This window comes from Muscardinus avellanarius, assembly GCF_963383645.1.
Source record: "Muscardinus avellanarius genome assembly, chromosome: 1".
Lineage (NCBI taxonomy): Eukaryota > Metazoa > Chordata > Mammalia > Rodentia > Gliridae > Muscardinus > Muscardinus avellanarius.
Genome location: NC_137786.1, coordinates 185,742,112 through 185,764,764, shown reverse-complemented (window position 1 = coordinate 185,764,764; position 22,653 = coordinate 185,742,112). Strand labels below are relative to the sequence as shown.

General features: G+C 42.1%; 1 protein-coding gene across 7 annotated transcripts in view; it reads left to right on the top strand.

The window, feature by feature from the left end:
- Positions 1-2,190: 2,190 nt before the first annotated feature.
- The window catches only part of SBF2 (SET binding factor 2), a gene marked incomplete at both ends in the record, with an annotated part of 354,199 nt that continues 333,736 nt past the window's right edge, over positions 2,191-22,653 (top strand). For all 7 annotated transcript variants that reach the window (XM_080718166.1, XM_080718165.1, XM_080718163.1 and 4 more), the window contains one exon: positions 2,191-2,245. In XM_080718166.1, the coding sequence (XP_080574292.1) occupies positions 2,191-2,245 (55 nt within the window). The remainder of the gene's footprint in view (positions 2,246-22,653) is intronic.

Here is a 22,653-nt window from a genome sequence, read left to right as displayed (position 1 = left end):
ACTACCCGAGTGTCGCCCGAGCCAAGTGCCGTCAGCTGCAAACTACTTTCTCCCAGAGTCCACGCGATCTGCCAGAAAAGAGGTGCAGGTCACCCCTAGGGGCCCTGGTCAGCCTTGATGTCCAGCAGAGGCCTTCAGGTCACTACCCGAGAGTAGCCCGAGCCACGTACCCTCACTACAACATGGCTACAACTTGAAAACAATATGTTAGCAACAAAACTCAGATACAAAAAGTCACATATTTTTGTGATTCAATTTACATGAAATATTTATAATAAGCAAATCCATAGAAACAGAAAGCAAATCGGTGGCTGCCAGAGGCTGCAGGAGTGGAAAATACTTAATGGGTGTGGAGTTTACTTTTGGGTGATAAAAATGTTTGGCAACTTGATAGATGGGGTAGTTGTGTAACACTGTGACTGTACAAAGAGTGTAGAATCGGGAAGGAACACAATCGCCTTAAAATCCCAAAGGCAATCATATAAAGACATACATACTTTTTTATGGGTAATTCCCTAGAGCAGAATCAGGGGAAGTTACAAGAGACAACTCTGATACAATCAGGAAACTTTCTAACAACGGGGCTGTTAAACAGTCTAACAGGTTGCTTCTCAAGGAAATAGGATTACTCCTTATTGAAAGTGATCAAGTTAGATGATGTTCTCTCAGGGAGGTTGTAGAATGGATTTCTATATGGGATATGATCTAAGGGGTTGTTGTTCAATTGTTATTTTCAAGATCCATCTATCTTTTCTCTGTCTCAGCCATCAAGCTGATTCAGTGTGACCACTGGCAATTTACAAATGAGGCCCTAGAGTTAAGGAAATCCTCCAGTTAAAGATCTCCTAGAGGCAGCCCAGTCCGTCCTCTGGTGAAATGTGGCACAGAATGGGAACTGTCAGGAGTAGATCCTCAGTAGAGAGCGGACCCTTTGGACTCTCAGCTCAGAGTTCAGTCACTGCAACTTCCTGTTGGAAGTTGGCGGGGGTGGGGGTGGAGGGGGAGTTGCATATTCTTACGAAAAATATTTGTTAAGCACCTACTATATGCTGGACACCTTGCTAAGAGCACTTCGATGCACACGTTAAAGATAAAACTGTCCTTAATGAATAGCGACTAGAGACACGCAAGCACGAAGATGATCTTCACACTTCAGTCTATTACTTACTTGTACTACTAAAACTACATGACCCATTAACAAATGACGAAGTAAGCTTATCTAAGAGTCGCACCAGTCAAATTCCAAAGGATCAATAGGAGGTGTAACAAAAAAAAAAAAAAAAAAAAAAAAAGCAAGGGATTGGGATAAGTTGTAGACTGGATGATGAAATCCACTAACATTTTCATTTTATTGCGTGTTTGTGCAGGAAACTTGGAAGTTGCCACCTGCTGCGGCTCCGGAGCCCTGGGCCGGCGGCTGGGGAAGCCGGCGGCGGGCGGGGCGCCTCTGGGAGGGCCCAGCCAGTGCCGGAGGATCCCGGGGATCCCGCGTGGAATCCAGCTCCCCCGGGTGCTCCGGGGAAGCCCGCGCTGGCCGCCCCCGGCCCCAGCGGCCCCGAAAGCCGCGGAGCCCCCGAGGATTGCGCAAAAGCCTCTCCCTCCCCCGCCTGCTCGGTGGCATATTTCTAAAATTCCCATCTGCACAACATAAACAGGAAACGTGCAGCAAAAGCCCTGGCGGTGCAAATTCCAAGCTTCCAGCCGAGGGCGGGAGCATCTCCTCTTCGGTGGTGGCGGTGGCCGTGAGCGGCGGCGAGGGCGAGCGAGCCCACTTGCAAGTGGCCTCTCGGTCCTCCAAGTCCCTGCTCCCCAATCGCAAATTAAAGCATAAAGAGGGCGGGAGGAAGGACCCCAGCTTGGGGGCTCGCGGGGCGCGGCGGCGGGGCGAGGCGGGGTCCGCGCGCCAGCACCGAGCCCCCGGCCCCCCAGCACCGCGAGCCCCGGCCCCGGCCGCGACGCCCGCCTGGCCCGCCCGCCCGCGCCGCGGTGGGTGGGCTCGCGCGGTGGGGGCGGGGAGCGCGGGCCGGGGCCGCGCAGGCGCAGAGCGCGCCTCGGCTGTCAAACATGGCCGAAGCGCCGCCGCTGCCGCTGCCGCCGCTAAAGGGAAAATGCTGAGCGCGGCCGGGCCGGGTGGGCGGCGGCGGCGAGGGCGGCGACCGGGGCCCGCTTCCCGGGCGGGCGGCGGCGGCCATGGCCCGGCTGGCCGACTACTTCATCGTGGTAGGCTACGATCACGAGAAGCCAGGTAAGGGCGTGGCGGCGCGCGGGCCGGGGGCTGCGGGAGGGCGCCCTCCGGCCGTGCGGCGCGGGCGCGGGCCCGGGGCGGCCGCCGGCCGAGCTGCTCGGTAAACTCGCGCCCGCGCCCGCGCGAGCCGCCGTGACGCGGGGGGCGGCCTCTCCCGGAGGAAGTGCGCGCCGCCGCCGCCCCCGCCGCCCCGAGCGGCCCGCGCCTGCCCCCGGCCGGGAACCCGCCCCGCGGCCCGGGCCCGGGACGCCCATTCCACAATGAAATGACACTCTTAAGAAAAGGCAGCCCGATGGCCTCTGAAGATGATCTTGTTGGACTTTAGTAGTGTGTTTTAAATGGCTCTTTCCATTGGTCATAGAATTTTCTTCATAAGGAGCAGTTTGGCTCATGCTTTGCATTTTATTTTAATTGATGGACTTCCACAACCCAAGGGAATGAAAGGTTCCTGCGTGTTTAAGTTTGTGTTTCTTTGTATTACTGTGTAGCTAAGCATAATGTAACACATTGAGCTAGGGAAGCGCTTTTATTTCAGGGCATTCCAGTGTTACACTTGCAGAGAGTTTGTTGTTGTTGTGATAATGGGATGGAACCCTTGGGCATTCTATCTCGGAGCTCCACCCCCAACCCTATGTTTTACTCTTTATTTTGAAACAGGGTCTCACTAAGTAGCTTAGGCTGGCCACGAACCCGGATCCTCCTGCCTCAGCCTCCCAAGGACTGGGTATTTGACAAGCCTGCACCACCATGCCTGGCACTTGCAAGGAATTTTGATATAAGCTCTAAATCCCTTCATTTTTCAGAGGACATGCTGAGACTGTGTATTGCTAATGGTTACAGCTATGGGTAGTGTTAGAATACCATTGTTCTGCCCACTCTTGGTCCATTGCCCTCTCATTATTCCTGTCTTTGGAACTTGCTCTCCTTTGTGGGAATCTTTCCTCTTCCTTCATCTTCACCCATCATGACCTGGTTGAGGTCCGTTGGTTAAGAGAATGGGTTGGGCTATATTTACAGTATCTTTTGGCTTCAGATTTTCATATTATTTCCTAGTAAATTTGCATAGTTTAGTTTCTCTTTCTTACCAAGATTAACAGTGTCGCTTTTTTTTTTTTTTTTTTTTCCCCCAGCACTGGGATGGAACCCAGGGGCATTCTACCTCCCAGCTACACCCCCCAGCCTTATTTTTATTTTTGTATTTTGAAAGAGGGTCTTACTGAGTTGCAAAGAGCCTAAGTAGCTGAGGCTATCCTCAAACTGCGATCCTCCAGTCTCAGCCTCCCAAATGCAGGAATTACATGTGTGCGCCACCAGGTCCAGCTGAGAATCACAGTTTTGTTTTTAACCTTGTTTAGTTTCCCCCACCTTTTGCTGCACTGGGGATTGAATCCAAGGGTGCTGTACCTCTGAGTTATATCTCCTGCCCTTTTTTATTTTTATTTTGAGACATGGTCTTCTTTAAGTTGCTGAGGCCAACCTTGAATGTGGGATCCTCTCACCTTAGCCCTCCGTTGCTGGAATTATAGGTGTGCACCAGCTCGCCTGATTCCCTCCCCCACACTTTTAAACACTTTTGAAACAATCACAAAATTGAAGAAAAGTTGCAAATGTGGTTCAAATAATTTTCCCCCTGAAGAACTTGAGAAGAACCTGCTGACCTGATAGTCTATCATCCCAGAACACTTTAGTCCTCATTTTCTGTAAACAAGGATATTTTCGTGCATGATTATAATACAGCCATCAGAATAGATTCATATTGAATCAGTATACCACCTAGTTCAAATTTTGCTGGTTGTCCTATTAAAGATCTCTTTAGTTTCCTTCAATCTGAAACAGTTCCTGCATCTTCTCTTGACTTTCATACCATTTAACACTTTTTTTTTTTTTTTTTTTTTTTTTTGCAGTACTTGGGTTGGAACCTGGGAGCATTCTATCTCTGAGCTACACCCATCCCTATTTTTTTTTTTTAATTCTTTATTTTGAACCAGGGTCTCACTGGGTTGCAGAGGGCCTCACTAAGTAGCTGAGGCTGTCCATGAACCATGATCCTACTGTCTCAGCCTCCCAAATGCGAGGATTACCAGTGTGCGCCACCACGCCTGGCTTAAACTGGATGATTTATAAATAAAAGAAATTGATGTCTCACAGTTCTAAAGGCGGGAAAGTCCAGGATGAAGGCTCCTGTTTCCTCATAGCTACTTCTCACTTTAATCTCACATGGCCTATATGGAAAATATGCTCTCTTGGATCTTTTGAATGAGGAAACTAATCTTATTTATAAGGGCTCTACCTCATGATCTAATAACATTGCAAACACCTCACCTCCTAGTACCATCACTTGGGGGTGAATTATGAGGGGCACAAACATTAAGACTGTAGCAGTATTTATTTTGGTGTTTGAACTGTTTCTCATTTGACCATTGAGATCTCATGACATGTCTCCATCATTTTTTGAACACATCTTTGATTTTTGGCAGAAGCTGATAACCTGGGCCAGGTATGATGGTGTGTGCCTGTAACTGCAGACGCTCAGGAGGCTGAGGCAGGAGAGTTGCAAGTTTGAGGCTAGCCTTGGTAACTTAGCCCAGACCCTGTCTTAAAATAAAGAAGAGCTGGGGTAAAGCACCCTTTTTGAGTTCAGTCCCAGTAACACACACACACACACACACACACACACACACACACACACACACACACACTCTTGGATTCTCTTTTTCATTTTTCTCTTTCTTCTCTTTCTCTTCTCCACCCTACCCCCATGTTCTAGGGATCTAACCCAGGGCCTCCTGCATGCTAGGCAAGGGCTCTGCCCACCTTCTGGCTCATCTTGTACTTCCTTGTCTTAGCCCTGGAATCGGCCATTTTTCTAGGGATCCTTGATGCCTTTTAATAGAGAATGACATTTCTCAGTGCTAGTGTCATTGTAGCTGTCGGGCTGTTACTGCTCTCAAGCTCTAGTAAGTGTCGAAGTTGGGTAACATTTATGTATGCACATGTACACATTTACATATATATATTTCTTTTTTTCTACATACTGAAAGTTCTGAATTCACCCAGTTACCTCTGATTTCAGTGTTAACACTCCAGGGTCCATTCTGGTTTTCTTCTTCTTCATATTATAATGCTCTTCTCAGACAGTGAGAACTATCTTTTTTTTTTTTTAATCTTTTTGTTATTGTTGGATACTGTGGGCTGAACCCAGGGACATTGTGCCTCTGAACTACACCCTAGCCCTATTAATTAATTAATTAATTTTTAAATTTATATTATAACACAGGGTCACAGTACGTTCAGGCTGGCCTCAATCCTGTGATCCTCCTGTCTGAGCCTCCCAAGGTCTGGGATTACAGGTATGCACTGTAATACTTGGCTTCATTATCTTTCAAATACTTACTTTTTCAGTCTCTTTGTTTACAGCCAGTCTTCATCTTCACCACCATCCTTTCCTTTCTTTTCTGATGTTAAGATTTTTTTTTTTGGGGGGGGTACTAGGGGCATCCTACCTCCGAGCTATACCCCCAGCCCGTTTTTTTTTTTTTTTTTTTGGTGGTACTGGGGGTGGAACCCAGAAGCTTTTTACCTCCAGGCTATACTCCCAGACCTATTTGTATATTTTATTTGGAAACAGGGTTTCACTAAGTTGCTGAGAGCCTCACTAAGTAGCTGAGGCTGGCTTCGAACCTGTGTGATCCTACTGTCTCAGCCTCCCAAGCGTGGGGATTACAAGCGTGTGCCACCACGCCTGGCTCCCCAGCCCTTTTTTTATTCTTTATTTTGAAACAGGGTCTCAGTTGCAAAGGCCCTCACTAAGTAGTAGCTGAGGCTGTCTGTGAACCACAATCCTCCTGTCTCGCCTCCCAAATGCTGGGATTACAAGCATGCGCCACCACACCCGGCTTGATGTTAAGATTCTTTATTCCTTTATTCCTTCTCTTCCTTTTTCACCTTTAGCCCAGTCAGGTTCTAAGAGCTTGTACCAGGGTGCCTCAATATGGGGCCTCCCCAACCTACTATGGTCTGCACATTGGTTCCCCCTCTGGTTATCCGTGTACTTCTCACCCTACCCAGTTCCAACCCACCCCATGGGGCCACCGCCTTGTGAAGACACTCCTCACTGTGTGCACCTCAGTGCCCCCATGCTAGTGTGCCTGACCTGCCATGACCCGTGGGTTATAACTACACATTTGGCCTTTGTCCCAACCTTTTCACATAAATTTTCCCCTTAGCCCAGTTGGGATCCTATAAGCCTTACCGCCACCCCAGAAATGCTCCAGGGAAAAGGAAAAAACAAATTTTTTTTTTTTTTTTTGTGTGTGTGTGTGTGTGTGTTATGTGTGAGTGGAACCCAGGCATTCTACCCTCAAGCTACACCCCAACCCTATTTTTAATTCTTTATTTTGAAACAGGGTCTCACTGAGTTGCAAAGGGCCTCACTGAAAATAATTTTTTTTGGTTGTTTTTTTTTTTGTGTGTGTGTGTAGTACTGGGGGTGGAACCCAGGGGCTTTTTTACCTTGGGGCTATACTCCCAGACCTATTTTATACTTTATTTGAAAACAGGATCTCACTAAGTTGCTGAGAGCCTCACTAAGTAGCTGAGGCTGGCTTTGAACCTGTGCGATCGTCCTGTCTCAGCCTCCCAAGAAAAGAACTTTTTTTTTTTTTGGTCTGGGGATGGAACCCAGGGGCATTTGACCTCCAAGATACACTCCCTGCCCTATTTTTTATTCTTTATTTTGAAACCGGGTCTCACTGAGTTGCAGAGGGCCTCACTAAATAGCTGAGGCTGTCCGCGAACCGCGATCCTCCAGGTCTCAACCTCCCGAATGCTGGGATTACAAGCGTGCACCACCACGCCCAGCTGAAAAGAACTTTTTTTAAGGAACAAAATTCAGCAGCTTGTATAGATTGTGTAATATCAACAGTGCAATGCACAGTTCTTTCTACTGGGGATAAAATGTTGCAGTTTATTCAGATATAATTTGTGTGCAATAAATATCACTCTTTTAAGTGAACTATTCAATGACTTTTAATAAATATACCTTAGTGTAGGCACTACTACAATCAAGATAGAGAATACTGTCATCTTCCAAAAAGTTTTCTCATGCTCTTTTATAGCCAGTCCTCCCGGGCCTCTGTAATCATTGATCTGGTTTCTGTCTGTATGTTTTTGTCTTTTCTAGAATGTCATATAAATAGGATTATATAGTTGTTTTATATCTTATTTATTTATTTTTGCGGTACTGGGGAGGAAACCCAGGGGAATTCTACCTCTAAGCTACACTCCCAGCCCTATTTTTTTTTTCTTTCTTTCTTTCTTTCCTTCTTTCTTTCTTTCTTCTTTTTTTTGGTGGTACTGGGGATGGAACCCAGGGGCCTCCTATCTCTGGGCTACACTCCCAGACCTATTTTATATTTTATTTGGAAACAGGGTCTCCTAAGCCAGCTGAGGCTGGCTTCAAACCTGCATGATCCTCCTGTCTCAGCCTCCCGAGCACGGGGATTACAAGTGTGCCCCCATGCCCGGCTTTATTCTTTATTTTGAAACAGGGTCTCACTGAGTTGTAAAGGGCCTCATAAGTAGGAGCTGAGGCAGTCTCAAACTGCGATCCTCCTGTTTCAGCCTCCCAAATGCTGGGATTACAATTGTGTGCCACCATGCCTGGCACTATTTTATTTATTATTTATTTTTATTTTATTTTTTATGGTACTTAAGATGCAATCCAGGAGCATTCTACCTCCAAGCTATACTCTCAGCCCTATTTTTTTTCTTTATTGGGAAACAGAGTTTTGCTAAGTTACGGGGGGCCTAAGTAGCTGAGGCTGGCTTTGAACCTGTGATCCTCCTGTCTCAGGCTCTCAAGTACTGGGATTACAAGCATGTACCACTATGTCTGTCTTTAGTTATTTTTATGTCTGGCTTTTTTCACTTAGAATCATACATTAAGATTTAGCCATGTTAGCACCTGCTTGTAATCCCAGCATTTGAGAGTCTGAGACAGGAGGATCACAGCCAGCCTCAACTACTTAGTGAGGCCTTTTGCAACTCAGTGAGACCCCGTTTCAAAATAAAGAATAAAAAATAGGGCTGGAGGGTGTAGCTCAGAGGTAGAATGGTCCTGGGTTTCAACCCCAGTATGGTAAAGAAAAAAAAAAAAAAGATTTAGCCACACTGTATTTATTGGGAATTGCCCCTCCCTTGGGTACTGGCAATTGAACCCAGAGCTCCACCCATGCTAATCATGCCCTCTATCCCTGAACTATACTTCCGGCTGGCTGCAACTGTTTCTTTTTTATTGCTGAGTGAAATACAATTTGTTTATCCATCCACCAGTTGGTGGACATTAAGTTTCTAGTTTTTTTTCCCAGCCTCAGCAGATTAGCAGGGCCCTCAGTAATTTAGTGAAACCCTGTTTCAAAATAAACAATAAAGTAAGACTAGGGGTGTAGCTCAAGGTAGAATGCCCCAAGGTTTTATCCTAAGACACACACACACACACACACACACACACACACACACACACACGTTTAATTGACAAATAAAAATTGTATATATTTGCACTGTACAGTGTGATTTTGTTTTTTGATGACAGAAGAGACGCAGTTCTTAGAGATGGGCAGGACCAGAGGGTTCTCACTCTTTACTCACGGCTTAGAGGCTGGCCTTCTGTGGTTTTCTTAGTTTAGCCTGGGCTGTATACATACATCTTTTTTTTTTTTTTTTTTTTTTTTTGGTGGTTTTGGGGTTCCTGGAAACCCTCCGGGCTACTCTCCCAGACCTAATTTTGAGAATATATATATATATATATATATATATATATATATATATATATATATAATTTAAACAGGGTCTCCTAAGCCAGGGCGCTCAATCACTGAGGTATATCCCCAGCCCTTTTTATTTTGAGACATATTGCTAAGTTGCCCAGGTTGGCCTCAAATTTCTGATCCTCCTGCTTCATCTTCCCTGACTAATCCTTTCTGCCTGGCTCTTGAATTCTTGTGTCCACATGATTTAGAATATCAGCTTATCAGTTTTTTAAAACTTTTTTTTTTTTTGGTGTTGGGGATCAAACCCAGGGCCTTGCCACATGCTCGGCACACACAGAGCTATGCCTGCAGCCCTCTGTGTGTGTGTCTTATCTACCCAGCTTTGACTCCATTGTAGTTCTGGTGCATGTTTCTGGCACATGTTCCTGTATATTCCTTTGCTTATTGCTTTGACCTGACTATTGCCAAACTGTTTTGCATCTTATTCTAGTGACATGTTTGTTATAAAAATTTCTGACTTTCCAGAAATCTGCTGGCATGACTACAGAACTTTGCTCTGTGAACCCAGCCACAGTGAATTTGGTTCTAGGCACCTGTCTAGAAATTTCCTATTTTTTTTTTTTATTATTGGTGAATTGTAATCATACATCATGATAAAGTTGAGTCCTATTTCTTTTAATAAAATGAATTCTCATTCTTCCAGAGTTGACAGTGGAAGGAAAACCTCAGCATGGGAAGGGTCAGCTTGACCCCAAAGTTTTAATTCTTCAGTTTCTCCAGTGTTTTCACCGAATACTTTTTCTTAATGTTCTCACTCACCTATCACCTCCTACTAAATCATTTTTTCCTTTATTTTCTGAGGCACAGCTGAAGCAAGGATGGGACACTGAGATTAGACTTTTCTGACAGGCTATGGTGGCACATGCTTATAATCCCGACATTGGAGTCAGGAAAATCAATAGTTAGGTCTAAAGGCAACAAAAGAAAAAGAAATCAGAAATGATCAAATAAGGAGGCCTAACTGAGGGGGATTGGAGGGGGGAAGAGGAGAATTCCCTAATGTACATGACGTACATTCACAAACATAGCAGTCAATCACTAAGCCAAACTCTCTGAGAAGGAGGGAGAGGGGAGGAATTGGGGGGGAACTGGGGGAGGGCCAAATGAATGATGTGTGCATGTGTGCCTCTACCATCTTGTACCCCATGTAAGATATATGACTAAAATGTACCAATAAAAAATTAGAAAAAAAAAGTCATGAAACTAGAGAGTAACTTTCTTTCCTCCTAGTACTGAGTATTGAACCCAGAGGCATTCTGCTTCTGAGCTATACCCCCCAGCCTATTTTTTTTTTTTTTTATTTGAAAAGGTGTTGCTAAATTAGTACACACTCGAATGTGGGATCTTCCTATCTTGGCCTCCCAAATACTGGGGTTACAGACATGCTCTCTGTGCTTGGCCTAGAGAGTAACTATTTCTACATCCGGTCTGGTTTGCAAGGTATAGTTTACTGCTTTTTGGGCTGTGGTCTCTTAAAAGGGTGTTATCCTGCTTCTTTATTGGTCTGCCATCATGTGATGAAAGTCATCTTTTGTTCCAAAATGTCTTTTTATTCTTTTTTTCAGAACTTGAGATTGCATGCAGGACACTCAGTCTCTGAGTTATATACCCAGCTGTTTTTATTTTTATTTTTGAGACAAGGTCTTACTTAATTCTGGAGGTCTCAAACTTGTGATCCTCCTGCCTCAGTTTCCCGAGTAGCTGGAATTATAGGTGTGCACCACCAAGCTCAGCTTCAATACGTCTCTTTATCCTAGGTAGAGGCTAAACAGACAGTCTGTTCCTCTTAGAGCTATATAAGCTCCCTTTCTTGGTTGTAGTATTCTGCTCAAGGACCTGTCTCTTTTCTGGGATTGATATGATTGATATCAGGACTGCTTCAGAAGATATTCTGTTCTTTACCCTTAAACACTAGCATCAAACTAGTCTACAGTGCTAGAAGTTTACCCGAGAAGGGATACACACATAAAGTGGTCTGGGATGGGATAACTTTGTTTTTGTACCTTTTTGCCACCCATGGTCTCAGCACTGGCAAAACTTTGATGTTACCTAGAAACATGATCATAACACTCATGTACAAATCAAAGCACAGCTAAACAAGCATCATCATCTCTGTTATTTTTAAAGGAAAAAATAAGGTCTGTAGAACTATTAGTTTTATTTGTTGAATTGACGCAGTATAATCTTTCCTGTTTGATTTTTAATCTGAACAAATAATGATACAATTTTTACTACTTCATAAGCATGCATGTTAGTTGAAATAGTTTTGAAAAAACAGTGGTTAGAGGCCAAAAACAACTAAGATCTTGGGCTGATTTAATATGTACAATGAAGTTGTATGATTTCTGAAATCTGTCCTACCTTTTCATAATGGAATAATTAGTTACCAAAGCATCTAATTCAAAAACCAAAACAAAACAATCTTTTCTTATATGTACAGAGACATTCTACCACCAAGCATCCCCCCAACTCAATCTTATTTTATTTTTTTTACATTTATTTATTTATTTTTTTGGTGGTACTGGGGTAGAACCCAGAGGCTTTCTACCTCTAGGCTACACTCCCAGACCTATCTTATATCTTTATTTGGAAACAGGGTCTCACTAAGTAGCTGAGGCTGGCTTCGAACCTGTGCGATCCTCCTGTCTCAGTCTCCCAAGTGCGGGGATTATAAGCGTGCGCCACCACGCCCGGCTTTATTTTTTTACTTTGAAACAGTGTCTCACTAGGTTGTTAAGAGTCTCACTACTTGCTGATGCTGTCCTGGAACCTGCCATCCTCCTGTCTCAGCCTCCCACCACCACCATACATGCAAAAGAAATGGTGTCTACTGAGTTTACCAAGGGTTGTCAGTATTGGTGGGTCATGAGGTTTGAAGCTGTTTAAGACACACACACACACACACACACACACACACACACACACACACACACACATTTGAAACCCTGTTTCAAAATAAAAGAAATCAAATATAGTGGGGCTGAGGGTTGTGCTTCAGAGGTAGAATGCCCCCGGGCTCAATCCCCAGTACACAAAAACAAAACTGTAGCATGATGCCAGGTCGTCTGGGTTTGCTTCCAGGTTTTACCTTTTAGTAATCTGACTTTAGATAAGTTGCTTAGTTTTTTGGTCTCAGTTTCTACATATGTAAAATGACAGAATAGTAAATTTATTAGTATCCATTATTGATTATTAATTGGCTAATAAATAGCATCTGCCTCATAGAATTGTTGTGAAGATTAAACGAAGCCAGGCTTGGTGGTCCGGGCTTGTAATCCCAGCATTTGGGAGGCTGAGGCAGGAGGATCGCGGTTCGCAGCCAGCCTCAGCTTACTTAGTGAGGTCCTTGTAACTCAGTGAGACCCTGTTTCCCAATAAAGAATAAAAAATAGGGCTGGGGGTGTAGCTTAGAGGTAGAATGGCCTTGGGTTCCATCCCCAGTACTGCAAAATAAATAAATAAATAAATAAATAAATAAATAAATAAATAAATAAATTAGTTCTTATAAAGTACTTAAAATAGTGTTTGGAGCACAATACTGGTGTAAGTTTTAATTCCCAGGGGTGGAACTTCTGGGTCAAAGGATATGTGTATGGATATATGTTAATTTCCTGCTCCTTTGGGAACCATGCCTTCTATTCTCTGTGGTCTCAGAGAAAGTTCTAGTTATCCCTAATCCGTACTCTTTTTTTTTTTTTTTTGGTGGTCCTAGGTATTGAATCTCATGGGTGCTCTGCCAATAAACTATATCCCAGCCCTTTTTATTTTGAAATAGGTCTCATTAAGTTGCTGAGGGTTTCACTAAGTTGCTGAGGTTGACCTTGAGCCTATGAGCCTCCTTTCTCAGCCTCCCAGGTACTGAGACTACAGGTGTGCCCCACCGCACCCAGCTGAATCCCTACTCTTAAACTGGGTTGGTTATAGCCATCCTTGGCTCTTCTCTTTTGGAACAAATGCAGCCTATCTGATTCTTCTGGGATGACTAAGTTACGCTACAAGTTGATGCTGCCAAGGCGTATTTTCCCTCTGTATTTACAGAATCTGTCTGAATATCGACCACAAACTAAGGCAAAGATAGCTTAAAAATGAAGGACAGAAACCTTTTGGAGCATCATTTATATTTCTACTTACAATTGTTTCTGAAAGACAAAAGAACATGTTAATAGTTTTGAGGTGTATGCCAAATTGTCTTCCAGAAAGATTCTGTCAAGTTAAGCAGTATCAGAGTATATTCATTTCCCTCAGCAAGATTTTAATTAGGAAAAAAAATCGCTTAATAAGAACTACGGCTTAAGCAACAGTGGAAACAGCATAGCTTCATGAAGATGAGGATGTTAAGGGCCTGTGCAGGGAGATCAGACCACAGCTAATTCAGATTATATGTCTGAAACATTCAAAATTGTTACTTGGCTTTTGCCATTATTGTTCCCTAAAAATAATTGAAATCAAGAGTCTGAGTTTTGAAATTCCCAAAGTCTTCTTTTTATATTTAAGTTATTCAGATTGAAAGAAATCCTTGTGGGCATGTCCCAGTATTCTATGAGTAGAGACATTCTTGAAACTGGGCAAAATCTTCAATCCTCCTGCCTCAGCTTCCCAAGTACTGGGATTACAGGTGTGTACCACCATGCCTAGTGAGATAATGCTATCATCTTGGCAGAATACAAAATAGAAGGTAAACAATTACTTGCTGATTATTTTTAGAATTATAGTTGTAGGGTGCGCTTTTCAGTGATTTCTCTAACACACCTAATTAGAAGAAAGAATTTGTATTTTCTGTGGTAGGAAATGCCCATGTTTTAGAAGGGAGACCAGAGTGAGAAAGGGGACCAGGCGGAGGGAGGAGGGTAAGGGTAGGGGGCGACTAGGGAAGAAACTGACCAAATTTTGTTATGTACAAATATGTAACAAGTGCAGCCATTATGTATAATTATAGTGTACCAATCAAAAAAGAATAAAAAGAGAAATGACCCCTCTCTACTGATGAGACCTTTCTGTAGATGCCCTCTCTTCCCTTGATCCATTGTAGCTTTTTGTGTACTTTGTTAATTTACAAGGTCAGTACCATGAGTTGAAGAAAACAACTTGTTTGGAAACTTGGCATAGTAATTTATTTTCTACCTCCAGCAAATATTGTATCATTATTGTTCAGTGTGTGTGTGTGTGTGTGTGTGTGTGTGTGTGTGTGTTTTACTAGGGATTGAACCCAGGGGCTCATTACAGTTCATTTAAAATACAGATTTATTTTTTTATTTTATTTTTTTGGTGGTACCAGGGGTGGAATCTAGGGGCTTTCTACCTCCGGTATACTCCCAGACCTATTTTATATTTTATTTGGAAATAGGGTCTCACAAAGTTGCTGAGAGCCTCACTAAGTAGCTGAGGCTGGCTTCTAACCTTGCTATCCTCCTGTCTATTCTCCCAAGCGCTGGGATTACAGGGGTGCGCCACCACGCCCGGTTTAAAATACAGATTTAAACTGGGCATGGTGGTGCAGGCCTGTAATCCCAGTACTGGAGAGTCTGAGATAGGAGGATCACAGGTTCAAGGCCAGCCTCAGAAATTTAATGAGGCTCTCAGCAACTTAGGGAGACCCTGTTTCAAAATAAAAAATAAAATAGAGCTGGGGGTTCTGTTATTATTCAATCCCCAGTACCAAATAAAGAAATAAAGAAATAAATGAATAAATAAATAAGTTGGGCATGGTGACACATGCCTATTGTTACAGCTACTCTGGAGGCTAAGGTAGGAGGACTGCAAGTTCAAGGCCAGCCTGTATAACTTTTTGAGACTGTCTCAAAATTGGGGTAGGGGAGAGGTGAATAGGCTGGGTATGTAGTTTAGTGATAGTGCCCCTGGCTTTAATTCCCAGTACAGGGGTGTGTGGGGGGTGGGAGGGATTTAAGAACTTGAAACGGAAGATTCTTGTTTAAAGAAATAACTAGTTTTGGAGAAAGTTTTAAGTGAAAAAATTTGTTTATAATTAATGACATGCTAGTAACGGGGTGGGGGGGAGAATGTAATCAAGTGTCAGAACAAACTTGGAAAATAATAGTAAGAAAATGAATTTGCAATGGAAAGTAGCAGTTGGGACTGGAGTGAATGAATGCTTTATATAATTGTCCCACACAGTCTTCTAGGAAATTTGAAAAGAATGTTCCTTGGTTTCCTTTAAGATAGATGCTTAATGATATATTTCAGCCTGAGTAAACCAAAATCTAGTCAAGATTAGAGTTAATATTTTTTTTTTTTGAAATGAGAAGGAACAACAGAATAAAATTTATTTAGGAAGGTGAAAAGCTGAAGAATTTTGAAAATACAGTTGCCAAAAAATGGTATCAGTCTTCTGCCCCTTCCCTCAATTCCATTTCATTGCGAGTGTTTAAATTGTGTCTGAGGAATTTGGTTGCAAAAAAATGAAGAAAGTTTGAAAAAGAGCACAGCAGTCGATAAAGTTGTCACAATATGAATTAGGAAATTATATGAAAATAGTCTCTAGCCTTTTTTAAATGTGTGAAAGTTGGAATCCATAATTACAACTAATAATGGCTACTATTTACCAAATACTCTGTGTCACAATTAATGGTCTTATTTCATTTATTTCTTACAAAGACTTGATTTAGGTAGAGGAAGTTACTGAGACTTGGAGATATTCCGTGATTTGCTCAAGGTTATATAGCTAATACTGATTGTATCAGTAACTGAATCCTGTAACTCAACTCCTTATCAAGATAAAATATATTGCAATTACCCCAAAATGTTCCTTATGCCCCTTACTTTTCCCTGCCCTCCCTCAACAGTCACCACTGTGATTTGTGTGTGGTACCAGGAATTGAACCAGGGCTCTCTGCCACAGAGCTTCGCCTCTAGCCCTATTTATTTATTTATTTATTTATTTATTTATTTATTTATTTATTTATTTTTATTTTTAACTTTTTTTTGGCGATACTGGGGCTGGAACCCAGAGGCATTCTACCTCTAAGCGACACCTCCAGCCCTATTTTTTATTCTTTATTCTGAAACAGGGTCTCACTGAGTTGCACAGGGCGTCACTAATTAGCTGAGGCTGCCTTCCAACCGTGGTCCTCCTGTCTCAGCCTCCCAAATGTTGGGATTATAAGCGTGCGCCACCACACCTGGCTATTTTTTATTTTTTATTGGTGCACTATAGTCTCACATCATAGTGGGGATCATGTTGACAATGGCATATATTCACACAGTACTTGGTGCCCCCCCCCCCCCCCCCCCGCTTTCCCTTTTCCCTCCCTCCCAATACTGAGTGTCTAAGTTAACAGTGTTATATTCACATGTATACATATATTCAAATGCAGGTTTTCCATTAATCAACCTCAGCCTTCTACCTCCCCTACCCCTCCTTTCAGCTCTGCTGAGGCTTCTCCTCCATGACCTGGAGTCCCTCTGGTATCCCCAATGCTCCCTAGCTTGAGCTCTAATACAGAAAACATCGTCTCCTCCTGTGCTTGGCTGATCCCACTTAACATACTGTTCTCCAGGTCTTTCCATCTGCTTGTGAATGACTTGATTTTGTTCTTCTTTCTTGCTGAGTAGAATTCCATTGTGTGTATTTCCCAGATTTGCAATCCATTCATCTGTTGTGGAGACCTAGGTTGGTTCCATATTTTGGCTATTGAGAATTGTGCTGCTATGAACATGGGTATGCGTATGTTACTGTAGTTCTATGATTTCAACCCCTTTGGAAAGATACCCCTACCCCTTTTTATTTTCCTTGTTTTGGAATAGAGTCTCGCTGAATGACCTCAGGCTGGCCTGGAACCTGTGATCCGCCTGCCCCAGCTTCCAGTGTACTGGGATTATAGGTATGTGCCGCCATGCCCATCACTGTTCTGGTATTATTTTTTTTTTCCGCCATAGATTAAATTTGCCCATTCTAGAACATCACATTAATGGAATCAGAGCATGCACTCCTTTATGTAGGGCTTCTTTCACTTTGCACAGTATTTTTGAGATTATCCACGTTATGTCTATCAGAAGTTTCTTCCCTTTTCTGCTGCATAATGTCTAATTGTGTGATAACAGTTGGCTTAAACATTCTATTGACAGTATTAATCAAATGATTTGATTAAATCCAGATACCCGGACTGTTTCCAGTGTTTGGCTATAATGAATAAAACTGCTATTAATATTCTTTTAAGAGGGTTTTTATGAAAATCTTTTTTCATTTTTCTTCAGTATATACCTGCCAATTGAGTTCCTAGGTCATAGGTTGGTCTTTAATTTTTTAAGACACTTCTACCTCTTTTCCTAAAGTGCTTATACCATTTCACATCCCACCATCAGTGTGTGAGTTTTACTTACTTTACAGTCCCATTAGTGTTGGTCAGGCTTTAATTTTAGCCATTTGGGGATATGTACTAGTATCTAATGCCAGGCCACATCCCCCGGCTTTTATTATTTATTTTTCATTTTTATTTTTTTGGTGGTACTGGGGATGGAACCCAGGGGCTTTTCTACCTCTGGGCTATACTCCCAGACATATTTTATATTTTATTTGGAAACAGGGTCTCACCAAGTTGCTGAGAGCCTCACTAAGTAGCTGAGGCTGGCTTTGAACCTGTGCGATCCTCCTGTCTCAGCCTACCAAGCGCAGGGATTACAAGTGTGCGTCACCACACCTGGCTTATTTTTTATTTTTTGAAACAGGGTCTCGCGCCGGGTGTGGTGGCGCACGCTTGTAATCCCTGCGCTTGGGAGGCAGAGACAGGAGGATCGCGCAGGTTCGAAGCCAGCCGCGAGTGCGCTGGTTTAGGAGACCCTGTTTCCAAATAAAAATGTAAAAATAGGTCTGGGAGTGTAGCCCCGAGGTAGAAGGGCTTCCAGGAACCCCAGTACCACCAAAAAAAAAAAAAAAAAAAAAAAAAGAAAGAAAGAAAAAAAAGAAACAGGGTCTCGCTAAGTTGCTGAGGGTCTAATTTTCTCAGGCTGGCCTTGAACCTGCGATTCCTCCTGTGTCAGCCACTAAGTGCTGGAATGATAGCTGTGTGCCACCTTGCCCAGCTCAGACTCATTGTGCTTTTAGTTTGTAGGTTATGAATGATGCTGAGCATATTTCTTGTTCTTTTCAGTGAAGTATCTGTTCAAATCATTTTTTCATATTAAGACTAGATTGTCATTTTATTTTATTTTTTGAGGTACTGAGAATTAAACTCAGGTTCATTTTACCTCCGAACTACACCCTCAGCTCTATTTATTCTTTTATTTCGAAACAGGGTCTCACTAAGTTGCAGAGGGGCCTCACTAAGTAGCTGAGGCTGGCAGAGAACCTGTGATCCTCCTGTCTCAGCCTCCCAAGTACTGGGATTGCAAGTGTGCACCACCACACCTGGCTTAGATTGTCATTTTGTTACTGAGTATTTTCTTATATGTAGTAGTACTCAATTATTAACTATTTTCCCTGTATTAAAACTTATTATAGTTCAAGTTTAAAAATACTCATTTAATCAATGAAGGAGGTAATTGATTTATTTATCTGAAAGTATAGTGGCATCTGACTTCAGGTATTTTTTAACCCAATAACTCAAATGGTTTCAACCAAGAACTTGTTTCTGTGTATATTTTTTCTGCCCTCTACTGTACTGGTTTATTACTTACTTTTGAAAGATGAATAACAACAACAACAACATATTAATTAAAAGACATTATGGACTTTTAGAATTTTCATACAATTTCTGAACTTGACCTAACTTATTCCTACCAAGCAGAAGAACCTAGGCTATCCATATCAGAGGAGAATGATGTGGATAAATAATTTATTAAATAACTATAAGTTACTAATGAATATATGGAGTGAATTTAGATGATTCAGACGTTACTATGGCTAAAAACAGTAAATGCTAACCAGAGCACTTGCCTTTGGATGGAGATTGTTACTAAAAGGCTTTGATAGGGTTGTTATATGTTTGTTGCCTTGGTATTTTTTGTTTTTTATAGTAGGTGTGTGTATTCATTCCAGATATAATAATCTTAGAATAAAGTAATATTTAAGTTCATAATGTAGGTTTATTTGTTGTCTTTTTAAAGTCATTATGTTTTTGTATCTTTAAGAGGTTGATGCTGTAGATAAGATATAACTGTTATTGATGTAACATTTTTTTCTTGTTACAGAAAATGATTTAAGATAAAAATATTTTTGGAGTTTTTGATATTATTAGTTCTGCAAAAAGTACAAAGAGTGACAGATTCCCTAGAGTTGAGGTATAATGGCTACAGAATAGTAGTAAATTAAAAAAAATCTATAAGACTTCCACATCCAGAAATAACATATTTTTCTTTTTTCTTATTTATATTCTAATGACAAGTTTGAGTGTGTGTGTGTGTGTGTGTGTGTGTGTGTGTGTGTGTGTGTGTGTGTGTGGAGTGAGTGTGTTTGTTGTACTAGGGATTGAACTCCAGGGCACTCTACTACTGAGCTATATCCCCAGCCCTTTTTATAGGCGCTCTCTAAGTTTTTTAGGCTGGCCTTGAACTTGGGATCCTCCTGCCTTAGCCTCTGAGTAGCTGGAATTATAGGCATGTGCCATTCTACCCAGCTCTACTGACAAGGTTTTCATATTGAGTTAGAGAAAATAAATGTATGTTAATTAGTGGCAATAAGAGCTCACATTTAGTGTTTTTTGTGCACAAAGCATTTTACAAACATCTCATTTAATTATTATTATTTTTTTCGGTGGTACTGGGGATGGAACCCTTCTACCTCTGGGCTACACTCCCAGACCTATTTTTTATATTTTATTTGGGAACAGGGTCTCTTAAGTCAGAGCGGCTGGCTTGGAATCTGCGCGATCCTCCTGTGTGCACCACCACACCCACCTCATCTCATTTAATTCTTAACAGCCTTTCTCAGGTGGAGACACATTCATTCATTATTTTCATTTTACAGATGGGAGTTGAAGTTACTAATTTGCCCACAGTTTTGCATTTTATAGTATAAGATCTGGGATCCAATTACAAGTATTTTATATAATTTATATATATATTTGTTTGTTTGTTTTTGGGTCTGGGGATGGAACCCAGGGGCATTCGACTTCTGAGCTACACTCCTGCCCTATATTTTATTCTTTATTTTTAAACAAGGTCTCACTAAGTTGCGGGGTGGGGAGGGCTCACTAAGTAGCTGAGACTGTTTGCGAACGGCAATCTTCCGGTCTCGGCCTCCCGAATGCTGGAATTACAAGTCGGCGCCACCACGCCTGGCTCACAATTTATATTCTTTCATCTTACCTATATTGCAGCATTTCAGTTAAAATAATTACACCTTCTTTGTTTACTTGTAAATAGGGTTGACTGCAAAGAAAAGAGAGCTTCTCAACCTAGTTCAATCAAAAGGGCTACCACATAGTATTGTAAGGGCACAGCTAAGTTCTTGTAGAATCTTAAGGGCCAGAGTCACAGGAATTGGAACTAGCCCTAAGTGTGGACACACAGGCCCCCCCTTGCTTTCCCTGTGTGTATTCTTTGTTCCCTATCCTTGGCTTTTTTCTCTGTTGTCCATTTCCTTTGTTTACTAGTAGTTTCCTGTTCCTTTATAATTTGCACTTGTTGCCCTTCTGTGTGGCTCTCCTGGCCCCTCTGCTTTATTGTTTTTTCCTGTTTTTTGGGATTAATCTCATTGGCTCAGCTAACCTTTTGAAACTGACTAAGTGAGCTAAGTGAATGGCCTGGGCTGTCCCTTTGGTGCCAGTCTTATCCAGTCATCTCTGAACAGGTTGAAGTTCCATGATTCCAAATATGGCCACCAGTTCTTTAGTTTGGTCATTGCGTTTTACCAAGAAATGTGATGTGGGTCAGCAGGGGTCAGCACATATCATAAAATTATAAGTGACTGACCTAGTTTAGCTGACTTACCAAAGAAAAAGATGGTCATGTGAAATTTTTCACTAGATAAACATTTTCTTAGGTACAGTTCATAAAACATTAGTTCCAGGCAGTGGCCTTGGCCTATGAAGTGAGGTAACTTTGTCTAAATATTTGTGAGCAGGAGATTCACAGCATGGATGGCATGTTAAAACTTCTAAGGGTGAGGTTGGAGCTCAGTGGCTTATATGTTCCTTGCACGTCTCCGCTGTCTGTCCAGGAATTCTGAGTTCTGGAATGATGACCTTCCTCTCTTCTTCCTTATGGAATTTGAATGCCAGGTGGCAGAGAGGGCAGCAAACAGATGCAGCAGCTAGTAGAAACCATCGACTGGGGAGGACAGTCACTGCGGAGTAAAAGCACCACCTCCTAGTGGAGGCGGAACCAGGAAGGTGAATCATGACATGATCAACTAGACTTCCCGTTGGAATACCACGTTGATTCCATCCTGGCCAGTGTTCTCTTTCTCAGTGAAGCCGGATTGAGGAGACTTTCCTTGTGGTTCCACATTTTACATAATTCTTCATTAAATTTTCTCATGTTTTTCTTTTAATTTTTTTAGTACTAGACATTGAACCCAGTGCCTCACACATGAGAGGCAAGCTCTCTACTCGACACTGAACTACATTCCTAGCCCTCACTAAATTTTTAAATAAAGTAATGCACATGAGTTTGCACATAGTTCTCATAATCAAAAGGAGCCCATCTTGTATACTATTAATACCTACGTGCTTTAAATAAAGCACAAAACTCAGTTGATGTGAATGGGCCTAACTGATAAGAAAGTTGGGAGGATTAGTGACTTTGCTTGTGGCATTATCCACCAGGAACATGATTGAAGCTATGCTTTTTTTCTTGTTTTTACATAATTGTCTCAGTAATGTTGTGAAGACCTAGATTTGTGGCCCTTCCACCCAGTAGCCATGTACGATCTTAGATGACTCTTAAATTTGTGGGCCACATTTTTCTTTCTGTGATTAATTTAATCAGACTCCTTCCCACCATCCAGAGAAGAGGATCTTACAAAATAGGTCATTCCCTGGTGTACGTGATGTACATTCACAAACACATCACAGTCAGTCACTAAGCCAAACATGAGAAGGAGGGAGGGGGAGGGAATGGGGTGGGGATTGGGGGAGGGCTAACTGAGTGCTGTGTGCATGCATGCCTCCACCATCTAAGGTGAATGACTGCAATGCATCAATAAAAAATATAAAAATGGGTCAGTAGAAGCATTTAGGAATGCTTAGAGATGGCAGTAAATCTGAGAAATGAGAGAAAATAACAGTCAATCTTTGTAAATGTTAAAATATTGCTATAACTGAAATAGGAATGCCTAATAATATTCAATATTATTCTACTCTTTGGTTTATGAAAAAGAAATGTGTGGAGAATAAAATATCTTCACAGATTTACCATTAACATATTTACTTTTGCTACCATGTGTTTGTATGTGTGTGTGTGTGTGTGTGTGTGTGTGTGTGTGTGTGTATGTATATATATACAATTTTTTTTTAAGGTACTGGAGATGTAACCCAAGGGCATTCTACCTTTGAGCTACACCCCCAGCACTAGTTTTTATTCTTTATTTTGAAACAAGATCTCACTAAGTTGCAAAGGGCCTCAGGATCTCACTGAGGCCGTCGTGAACCATGATCCTCCAGTCTCAGCCTCCCGAATGCTGAG